Raw genomic sequence first — 11,376 nt, 5'->3', positions numbered from 1 at the left:
CCTGCCCACTTTATTTTCCCACGTTACATCACAACACGACTACTGACCACTAGAGGGAGCCCGCGAGTGAGTCAAAAATGAATGTCTGTGAATGCAGTTAAAAACTAAAAAAAAAAAAAAAACTTGTACAGGATATTCCTTTTATTTCATAAAGTATATTTGAAGTATTAGGCTTAAAAAGCAAATAAAAATAGCTTTAAAACATGTTTTTTTTTTCATTTTCTACAAGAAGTTGGCTAGCTGAGTGTCCTGCATTTGTCACGATACTGAACCAGCTGTGAGAGTGTTTTACACATTCGAATTCAGTTCATGGAACTTGTGTATTTCCACAGTGTAATAAACAGCATTAACCGATTATATGACACTTTAATTATCTATGTCCATAAGCAGTATACACATTCTCATTCTCTCTTTCTGGCTGGCTACAGCTCTGGAAAAAATAATCAGTGGTTTATAGAATAAAACAATGTTAAAACAACATGTTCATTGTACTCAAACATATAGATATAAAGAGCAAAATCAGAGAAAACACATATATTTATATAGCTCTCACTGCCTGGAAAATATGTATACAGATTTATGATTTGATGAATTTTATGATTTATGAATTTATGATTGTAAAATGTACTAATAATACATTGTGCAAACACAATTCTTCACTATCCCTGTAACTGTTTTATTTTCAAATATTATTTTCTGTTTATTTCTTTTAGTTTATTATACTAATGATAATTATTTATGAGAACTTCTTAAAAAAGAAATACCTTTTGCTAGGCAGAGAAAAGTGTATTGTTGTTGTCGTCGTTGTTATTATTTTTATATGACTGGAATGTAAAATAAATAATCAGTGAATTCCTTCCTCTGCATCGTTTGAAACTGCACTCCGGTCTGCTAGCTTTGACTGAGTTAAAAATAGTGAATGGCGTATTGGTGCCATCTAAAGGCCAGAGCGGGTAATGCGGCTGGGAAAACACCTGATATGATTTCTCCAATTAGGGAACCCCACCCAGTGACGTCGAGTTAGCTCAAGTCAGTCAGTCCAGTAAAGTGCATTCCCCAAAAGTAAACAGTCTATCTTCATATCGATCTGTTGTCAATATTTGGGAATTCGGTGTAGATCGGAAGGATAAACATAGTACATCCTGTTTCTGAATGTTGGTGTGATGAAGTCCTGATATTGCAGTTCTGAGACAAGGATCCAGGAAATCCCAGACCACCACTTTTTTTGTTGCCAACATTTCTCAAAATTCCAGTATATTAGATGGGAATATTTTCTAGGTTTCTAGCAAGTTTCCATTATTGTGCAGCATTAATCATGGTGTTTTAATAAATTATTTTAATACTGAATTTGGTGGTTTATTCATTTTTTGTAGTAGATCTCTTGCTGCTTCAGAATCCTTACTGCTCCATCGCCACATCTGATCATACACATAAATACAGAATATAAGTTTAATGTCCTAAATACAATTGGCAATGTTTCAAAATCTATGTTTATCTTTTTACTCCGTATGCTTCATATAGGAGAACTAAGATGTACATATAGCACCTGATTTAAATTAATTAATTCAGCTGGATCTTAACATAAGGATATATAAACAGAGAATATCTAGATCTAAGTCAGTTAGTATGTTGCTAGAAAACACCCCTAAACCTGGACCATGCACTAGGGGAAGAAAGCACATGCAAACACCTAAAAGTCTAAAGTGTATTCACATTTAATAAGACCTTTCACAGCTTTAAGATACAGGTAACAACAACAGTCAGCAGAGAGAGTGGAGGCTTATTGAGGGCATGGTGCCACAGTCACACAGTCAGTTTGAAACAATCCCAGACAGAACATTTACTGGGTCTGCCCCTGTTTAGACAAGTTGTGCCCAAAACACACAATCTCTTACAGCTTAACCCGTGTAAGCTTTCCTTTGGTAACAATAATGATGACTTTGAAGGCAAATACAAAAAAGCATGTTTGTAAGTAAAGTAATTAACTGTTTATTACCTCACAACTTTAGAAAAAGCAAGAGTTACTTTCTTTTGTCATTGTCCTTTATATAAGAAATGTTTTCTTGATAACAGTTTTTTTAATCATGTGTTTTCAAAATCACAGGTAAAATGTGTTATTGATGTAAAGATAATGGTGTAGAAAAATAGAGTTTGACTCATCCTTTTTAAACTTCCATACAAAGCACATACTAAGCATAATTACGTCTTTTAATAAAACAGATGAGATTGAAATGAGGCAGTGCTGCTGTCTGAAGTGTTTGCTGCTCCAGTAAAAACCCAAAATGCCTAATAGTCTTCATTGAATGGATACTCTGGATGATCTTCCCACCTTCAAACAGAGAAAAGATGATTAGTCTCTAATATTGTTCTTTAGTATTTAGTGAAAGACTAAATAGATTCACAAAACATCAGAATTTAATGTTTAAAGAAAAGGTCAAATTACACATTTTGTTGATTTTAAAGTATAAAACAAATGTTGTACAGTAAATAAATGTAAAATGTTCTGTACACCAGTTCTGAATTTCATTTTTGTAAAACATTGTAAAAAAAAAAAAATGGAATGTATCTTTCTTGTACACACCACATTTAATGTTTTAATCAATAAATGAACAGGTAGTATTTACAAATGAAATTTGAGCAGAGCTATAAAAATATACATCCTTCGTAGATTTCCTAATTGCTATGGTGTTTTGCTTAGATAGATAGATAGATAGATAGATAGATAGATAGATAGATAGATAGATAGATAGATAGATAGATAGATAGATAGATAGATAGATAGATAGATAGATAGATAGATAGATAGATAGATAGATAGATAGATAGATAAATAAATAGATATTCTAAAAAATTCTATTCTATTTATAGATTTCTATGGCATCCCAGGTATAGAGCGGGTAATGCGTCTGGAAAAACACCTGATACGATTTCTCCAATTAGGGAACCCCACCTTGTTGCAGTTCCACTTCTGTTAGCTCAAGTCAGTCAGTCCAGTAAAGTGCATTCCCCATAAGTAAACAGTCTATCTTCATATCGATCTGTTATCAATATTTGGGAATTTGGTGTAGATAGGAAGGATAAACATAGTACATCCTGTTCTTGTATGTTGGTGTGATGAAGTCCTGATATTGCAGTTCTGAGACAAGGATCCAGGAACATCCCAGACCACCACTTTTTTGTTGCCAGCATTTCTCAAAATTCCAGTGTATTGGATGGGAATATCGGTTTCTAGAAAGTTTCCATTATTGTGCAGCATTAATCATTGTGTTTTAATAAATTATTTTAATACTGAATTTGGTGGTTTATTCGTTTTTTTGTAGTAGATCTCTTGCTGCTTCAGAATCCACACTAGAATTTAATGTTTAATGAAAAGGTCAAAACACATTTTGTTGATTTTAAAGTGTAAAAAAACATGTAAAATGTTCTGTACACCAGTTCTAAATTTCATTTTTGTAAAACATTGTAAAAAATAATGGAATGTATCTTTCTTGTACACACCACATTTAATGTTTTAATTAATAAATGAATAGTAAGTATTTACAAATGAAATTTGAGCAGAGCTATAACAATATACACTCTTCACAGATTTCCTAATTGGTTGCTATGGTGTTGCTACATGATTGATGGGTTGTAAACCAGATATTTGCTGGATGGATGGTATGGCAGATAGCTAGTAGTAGGTGGTTGCTATGGTGTTTTGCTTGATGATTTCTATGGCATCCTAGGTATGGTTTTCCAAATATTTGCTAGGGAGCTGCTATGGTATCCCTGGTAGTAGGTGCATGGGTGCTATAGGGGGTTTTAGAATTTTGCTCAATTGTTGGAGTCAGTTTTTATGCAATCCTAGGTGGCTGTTAAGTGGTTGCTATGGTGTTGGTATGGTATTTATTATATTGTAAGGGATAGATAGATGGGTACTGTGGTGTTGATTTGTGGCAGTACATTAATATTTAACAAAATATTAATATAATAATAAAATATAATATAACAAAATATTAATATAATAATATTTAACAAAATATTAATATAATAATAAACGTCTGTATGCTTCAGACACAGAGATTAGAAAATCTTGTTCATCTTTGATACTTACATGCGAACCTCCACAAATCGGACATTCTTGTTCAGCCCCTCTATTGCCTTAATTTCATCATCGGTTAAAGAAAAGTCAAAGATCTACAAAAAAGAAAAATAGATAAAAATCAATCAAAATGGCCATCCACATTTATAGCATTCAACGCTTGGCTCTGACATCATACAAACCTCAAAGTTCTCTTTAATGCGCTTCAGACTGAAGCTCTTGGGAATGACCACGACTCCTCGCTGGACATTGAATCGCAGGGCCACCTGTGCTGTCGTCTTCTTATACTTGTTGGCAAGAGACACCAGAAGCTCATCCTCCAACAAAGGAGGGCTCTTTAAATTTACCCTAAATTCACAAGAAAACAAAACACATATTACGGCACGGGCTCAGGCCAGGTCGGGCTGGATTTTTTGCTCCCAATCTAATCTCTACTGCTTTGTTATCCCACGGGGTTAATATAGACAGCTATAGAAAGTTTAATGATATGTAGCTGAAATCTACAGGGAAATAGAGCCAGTATTTTAGCTTAGCATACGTATGCTAGTGGCCAGTTAGCTACCTTAGCATTCTAGCATTTTTAGCTCATACCTTTCAGGTGGTAAAAAGTCAGTCTGTGTCTGTAAAGTAGTAAAGTAACTAATACCAAGTATTTTCTTTTTTTTGTTTTGTTTTTTGAGTAGAGTGTATTAATTAACTTAATTAATTAATTAACTTAATTGTGGTACTGCTCTGCTAGCCAGCTAGCTAGATTACAAAGTTAACGCTAGGTTAGCTATGCTGCACTGGGAGAGAGAAACTTTAGAGAAGTGTACCTTTTTAGCTGGTCAACAAATAATTACTAAAATAAACCATTTGTATGTGAAAATTTGTTATATGGTGACATGTAGTTAACAACATTAAGAGTGAGTGGAAAGCATATTAAAGAGCCTCTAAACCCTAAACCATATGTTTCTTTGAAGTAATGAAACATAACAGTCCTGCCTAATTTTTTTTGAAACATTTTCTAACCTAAACACTTTTATTGTGGTAATATATACCTCTGCAGTTCCCTCACATGTTTAACTGTGCTATAGGTGTGGATGATGTGTCCCTGTACTTTGGTATGCATACACATCACAATAAGCAGATCAGACAATAAATAACACTGCCCCCTGCTGACATCCAACCATCTGGGTCTTTACTCTTAGAGGCACACTGCTGCAGCTGCAGCTCAGCCAATCAGCTCACCCTTCTCCCCTGCCTCTAAACCCATACATCACCCAGTGCCCCTCCCAAACTATGCCACTTTAAATATAAAACTAATAAATATTAAATAATTTGTTACTGTAATCAAAATTACAGTGTTTTATAGGTATCGAGATTAAATGTACAGGATGCATACTGCAAATTTACTACAGAATATTATTCCCTGATTGCTGTCTGCAAGTTACTGTAAATCTTGCATGTTTTTTTTCTTTGCTTTTTTTTCTTGCATGTTTTTTTTTTTTGCTTTTTGTATGTAAAAAAACAACAACTCAAGCATCCTATACTTTATATAAAGCATTATTTACCAGAATGGATCTCTAGATGTTCCTAGAGGACTGTATCCAACAATGACGATGTTGTGCTGCTTGCAGAATTCCATCATTTTAGGCTGAGTGAAGTACGGGTGGCACTCAATCTATTGGAGATAAATAAGAAGATTTTTTTTACAACAATATTGACTTTTATAAAGCAAACAAATGCAACTTCCACACTTTATTAACCCATTAATATCCCTTTATGTTTTACTGTTTGATATTAACTGTTTTATCATTACACTTTAAAGAAAAAAACAAAGCAAAAGTTGAATAACATGTGCTATACTAGTATTTGACTGACAGAGGCGACAAAGGTTGCTGGTACGGTATACTAGGTGGTTATAATAAAGTTGTTGGGTGGTTAGTGTGATGTAGCATGGTTGATATGACATGATAAGACAAGTGGTTGCTAGATGGGTGATAGTAAATTGATAGTAAGTTAAGTTTCTGTTTTATCCTGGGTGGTTGCTCTGGTGTTCTTAAGGGGTTTTCTTATAGATCAGTGCTATAGAGTTGATCTGTGGTTAATAGGCAGTTGATATAATATACCAAGTGATTGTCTGTTGATTTATTAGGCACTTGCAAGATGATTGCTATGATGTTGCTAAAAAGTAGTTGCTTGATACAGTACATGCTATAGTGTTGCAAGGTGGTAGCTAGTTGCTGTGTTATCTGAGGTGACTGCTAGATGGTTGGTACATTATTCTGTCTAGGTGGATGCTCTCTCATATTGTTAAGTGGTTGCTAGATGGTTGATAGGAGGTTGCTACAGTATTCCAGGTGGTTGCTGAGGTGATGCTTATTTTTTGGTAGACGGGTCGTTGCTGGGCATTTGCCATAGTATTTCAGATTACTCTGCTGTGTGCAGAGAAGTGCTAAGCGGTGCTTGAATGTTGCTAAGCAGTTGACTGGCAGTTACTGTGTTATCTCATGTGGTTGATATAGATAGAAAAAGCTACAGTATATTACATAGTTATTTGTTTGCTCACTGTGTAATGGGGCAAGGTCACTTTCTGTTGGACCAAATCAAACCCTTTGGTCCGCACTGCTTTATTTCAACCGTAACTGTCACATTTTTCTTGATCATACTGCAGTTAGATACTGCACATAAATTAGTTAATTTAACATCTAGCAATATTTCTATATTGTTCTATATTATTCTATATTATATCTAAGTACTGGAGCATTGGATTACAAAAACATATTAACAATATTAAGAAAAATATGCATAAAGTAAAAGTTATACTTAGTTGTAGTGCAGCACATTGTAGAACATTACCTGATTCGAGACAGGTTTGTGCTTTAGGCCAGGCTTATTCAGGATCAGTTCAAGTTGCCTCTTATTGAAGTTGGACACTCCAAGTGATTTGACCAGGCCGGCGTCCTTACAAGCTTCCAAGGCCTGATGATGGAGAAAAAAAAATGAAAAAGTACATATAGGATACAGAGAGTAAATGTTCATCCAGGCTTGATATAAAGGGCCAGTTTCTCAGACAGTGATTAAGCCAGCTCATGGACAACACAGCATTTGGAGATGAATGGAGATTTTCCATTAAAAGGAAAATATAGTCCATGATAAATAGGCTTAATCCCTGTCTGGGGAACCAACCAACAGACAGCAGTGAAATACACTAACTTTAACTGAATTTTAACCCCAAATTTATCCCACCACTGAACAAAAAAATGCAGAGTCTCTGTATATATATATATATTTCTATGTTCTTTTCAGTTCAGTGATGGCGGCGCTCAGAGCTGAAGATAGCATTATGGGATGTAAACAGTGTTTTTTAATATGCTTCTTGTGCACTTTTTAAGTTATTAATGCCTCGTTTTAAATGTCAGGGCTTTCCGCATTCTAGCAAGGAGGTGTGGTACTTTGAGCTAAGTAACGGTGGAAAAAGCGATTTATCTTCTATCAAATTTTGCCCCGTGTCACCCAGTCTGAGGGGTGTTTGGACAAACTGTTAAAATTTTTGGATCTTGTGCTGTTCATCAAAAGTAAGTACTGTTTATAATGTTTTACTACACCAATTTCACCCCAGAGTTCTCCTTTAAAATGATCTAATATTAATTATTATAAAATTTTGATCAGTTTTATGTTTTATACAGCTAAAACAGCCTGTGGACAACCGGACCCAAAAAAGAACACAAGTGTGTACAGAATGTGTACAGGACCTTATAAAATAAATAAAATACAGTGTTACTTTTATGTTTACTTGCTTGTCCTCATTAAATTAGGAGAAGCCATTAAAAATTCTGCCAATATTTTTTTTCAGAGACGTTAACGTTAACGAATGGGATCAAACTAATAAAAGAAGGGTTAAACCGTTCCAAAGGTGTGCCAAATGTGGTACAGATTTTACAAGTCAGACCTTTGTCTTAGGAAGCTGTGAAAATATTTGTTGTCCTTGACCTTTGCTTTTTAGGTCAAGGTATCTTACAAATGTGGGGGATAGGCTGATACTCAGAGGTTTACTCACTTCCCATGTTGCACAGAGGTCCGTCTCATGGTATATATACTTCCCATTCTCATCTTTTGGGTAGAAGACATCTCCTGGCTAAGGAAAATTTGTTAAATTTAGAAAGAACTACTTCACATACAGCTTTTGTATCATCATAAATATATTTGCTTTAATTAGAGTTGTAAAGAAGACCTTGAAAGCCATGGGCATTTCAATGATATAGAGATCCACGTAGTCCAGCTGCAGGGTTTTGAGGGTGCGCTCCAGTGCTGGTCTCACAAGCTCCGGAGGGTGGAAAGTGTTCCATAGCTGTCATAGTAAAGAAACAAAACTAGATTTGTGACTTGATGCTATTTATTTGGCATTTCAACCTATAGTCATTGGTTGTGGTATTACTCGTAACAGGTGAGCTGAAGATACTGCCAACACTTAGACAGTTGCTCCACTCAAGTGCCTCCTAGATTTAAACTTGCACTCATTGACAAAAACATTGAAAGAAACTTTTTATATATAAGTAAATGTACTGATGATATACAGCTCTGGGAAGAAATTAAGAGACCACTTCAGTTTCTGAATCAGTTTTTCTGATTTTGCTATTTATATGTATCTGTTTAAGAAAATTCAACATTGTTGTTTTATTCTATAAACTATGGAGAACATTTTGCCCAAATTCCAAATAAAAATAGTATTATTATTTAGAGCATTTGTTTGCAGAAAATGATTTTAGACCTCAAATAATGAAAAAACAATATTCATAAAGTTTAAGAAATCAATATTTGGTGGAAAAACCCTGGTTTTTAATTACAGTATTCATGCATCTTGGCTTGTTCTCCTCCACCAGTCTTACACACTGCTTTTGGATAACTTTTCTTCACTCCTGGTGCCAATATTCAAGCAGTTCTGCTTCCTCGTGATTATATTATATTGAGATTTTCAATTTGGTAAAATAAAAAAAAAACTTGTCATTTTAAGTGGCCTTATTTTTTTTCCATAGCTTTATAAAAGTGGTTACAATATTAGACGGAAAGGTACATGTACTAGGGAAAACTGTACAATTGGAAGACCTCTAGCCTGGATGCACAAAAAGATACACTTGGGCATGGAGGCATACAGATTGCTCACACATGTTGCAGCTGGGCCTAAAGATCATGCACACCCCTAGGCTCCTGAAGCTAGGCTCCCAGCTGGTCCCATAAATGCTTGATTGGTTATAAATCTGGTGAGAAGACAGACCAATAATGTATTGCAATCTGGCAGAGACCTTTCTGGGAACCCCTTGCTTTGTGTGAGTGAGCATTACCCTGCTTCTATCACTTACAGGGGCAGTCTAAAGATACAGCCCCCCTTAAAGTCTTTGAGTGCAGTCAGCAGTGGACGGTCCCTCACCAAAAAGTAAACTATATCCAAAAGTAGCCTCTGAGAGACGTTTTATACAACAGGAGTAGCTACAAGACCCAGTGTGTTATCAGACCAAACCTGTAATCATTTACATATCTGCCTGAGACATGACTGCGTGCAGAGTTTTGCAGCAAATCCAGGGTGGAGTGTATTTTATATAAGCATTCCACTGGTATTCAGTGGTATTTATTCATTTTCTTATATATTCTTATATTCCCCTCTGGACTGGGTGCCAGTTTATCACAAAGTTCCCGGCTCCCACATTCTCAAAAAAGGGCACATTCTTTCCCTGACACCTTGGGCCTACTAACAATTCACCAGCAGTCGATGACCTCTCAGAGAAAAGCAATTACCTTCCCGCAGTAGAAAATGTCCTCTCGTTTGACAGTTCCATCAGCAATTTTCTCCCGGATGGCTTGGCCCACTTCATGCTCGTTGAAATACACTAATGCCCCATCAATATGCCTGTATCCAACTTCAATGGCATACTTTACTGATTCATATGCTGTTCCTTTAGGAGTCTATTAAAAAAAGCAATCAAATATTTCTGTGTTTAAAATACAGAAAACTAAAAAAAGTAGTTAACAGATCTTAATCTCATAGTCTCTCAGCCTCAAGTGTTAAATCAGACCATTAGTGTTAGCTGGCACTGTGAATATTACAATTTAGTAACACTGACATTATTAATTTACACTATAAATGTGTTTATTTAACACTGACAACTTTGCCATGTACGACAGCTCAAACAGCTTAACGTCCATGTCCACATTTCACAACAATTAAATATTTCATTTACAAAATAAAACAGTTCCTTACCGTTCTTGGATCCCCATATGTCCCTATCCCCATGAGTGGGATTTTAAACCCATCACTCATTGTGACTGAGTGACTCTTAGCCGTCAAAGCCATGTTCCTTCTGCAGTTTGTTCTTGTAACTACGATTACGAAACCCTTTCTGCTGCTGAACAGAACAGTTCTGCAAAGAACTCCCCCTCTACAAAGGTCCCCATGGCTGTCAAAGTTAATTAGTAATGATAACTCTGCCTAGCATTGCTGACTCCTGGTTGTGAGAATCCTCTGGTGGCTGAATTAGGTCAGTGCAATTCAAATGCAAATCCCAAATCAGTATTCATTCTCAAAACCTGGTGAGGCTGTGGGCTAAAGTGCTATGATGCAGAATTTTTGATCTTAGAATGTATGACTAAGATGTATTTTGAAACTAGATCTGTTTCTATTGTTATTAGAAAACAGAGACAACTAGCATGTTTGTATCTAGTTTTAGGCTGGAATGCACCTTTAAGTACTGTGTTCTTTAGCTTTATACTCTATACACTGTATTGACACTCTCTAGTATGTTTATTGTATGTTTATTAATGTAAAATTTGCAGAGTGGTCCGTATACAAATTCTTTCTATTCTTATATTTTAGGCCTGAAACAAAATGCTATATCTCAAAGAACAGTCACAAAACAGTACCAATGCATGAACTTAAATGTAGTGTTTAAATGTAATAGCTAAAACGTAACAGGGTAAAAGATTTCTAAAATACATAAAATAATGTTAGTATCAGTAAGTTTTAGACTTGGGCTCCCCCTACAGTTGCAGAGTGTAATTCGCATTAATGCGAATGCAGTCTCCCCTTGCTATGTAAACAATATGATCCACTTGCTTTCTGCTCTTTTTTAATAGAAAAATTCAGATAAAAAATCAAATCATCATTTTTTGATTTAAAAAATCAGATCCATATATTTTCAGATTTAAAACAATTCAAATCCATATGTTTTCAGATTATCCAAATTTAGATGCATACATTTTTACAAGATTTATGAGATTTTGCTAATTTTGTTTTTTACGCTATTAAATGATTAAAGATT

The 11,376-nt window shown here is 35.1% G+C and overlaps 1 protein-coding gene across 1 annotated transcript; it reads right to left on the bottom strand.

Moving 5' to 3' along the window:
* Positions 1-1,699: 1,699 nt before the first annotated feature.
* Positions 1,700-10,499, bottom strand: LOC103036813 (aldo-keto reductase family 1 member D1). The gene is made up of 9 exons (XM_007237086.4): positions 10,320-10,499; positions 9,857-10,024; positions 8,298-8,414; positions 8,124-8,201; positions 6,923-7,045; positions 5,635-5,744; positions 4,264-4,429; positions 4,094-4,176; positions 1,700-2,329 (listed from the first exon to the last, which is right to left on the bottom strand). Exons 1-9 carry the CDS (start codon positions 10,410-10,412, stop codon positions 2,287-2,289), a joined length of 981 nt encoding a protein of 326 aa, XP_007237148.2. The 5' UTR covers positions 10,413-10,499; the 3' UTR covers positions 1,700-2,286.
* Between the last annotated feature and the right edge of the window lie 877 nt (positions 10,500-11,376).

This window comes from Astyanax mexicanus, chromosome 2 (genome assembly GCF_023375975.1).
Source record: "Astyanax mexicanus isolate ESR-SI-001 chromosome 2, AstMex3_surface, whole genome shotgun sequence".
In the NCBI taxonomy this organism is placed as follows: Eukaryota; Metazoa; Chordata; class Actinopteri; order Characiformes; family Acestrorhamphidae; genus Astyanax; species Astyanax mexicanus.
The sequence above is the reverse complement of the archived record's forward strand: the minus strand, read 5'-3'. Positions and strand labels throughout refer to the sequence as shown.

What these genes read in the sequence shown, in the direction of transcription:
- LOC103036813 (XM_007237086.4), bottom strand. Translation starts at nt 10,412, where the DNA reads ATGGCTTTGACGGCTAAGAGTCACTCAGTCACAATGAGTGATGGGTTT. An exon ending in ACATCTAGAGATCCATTCTG is followed by an intron (nt 4,430 to 5,634) that starts GTAAATAATGCT and finishes TTGTGAATTTAG; the next exon opens with GGTAAATTTAAAGAGCCCTC. An exon ending in GCATTAAAGAGAACTTTGAG is followed by an intron (nt 4,177 to 4,263) that starts GTTTGTATGATG and finishes TCTTTTTTGTAG; the next exon opens with ATCTTTGACTTTTCTTTAAC.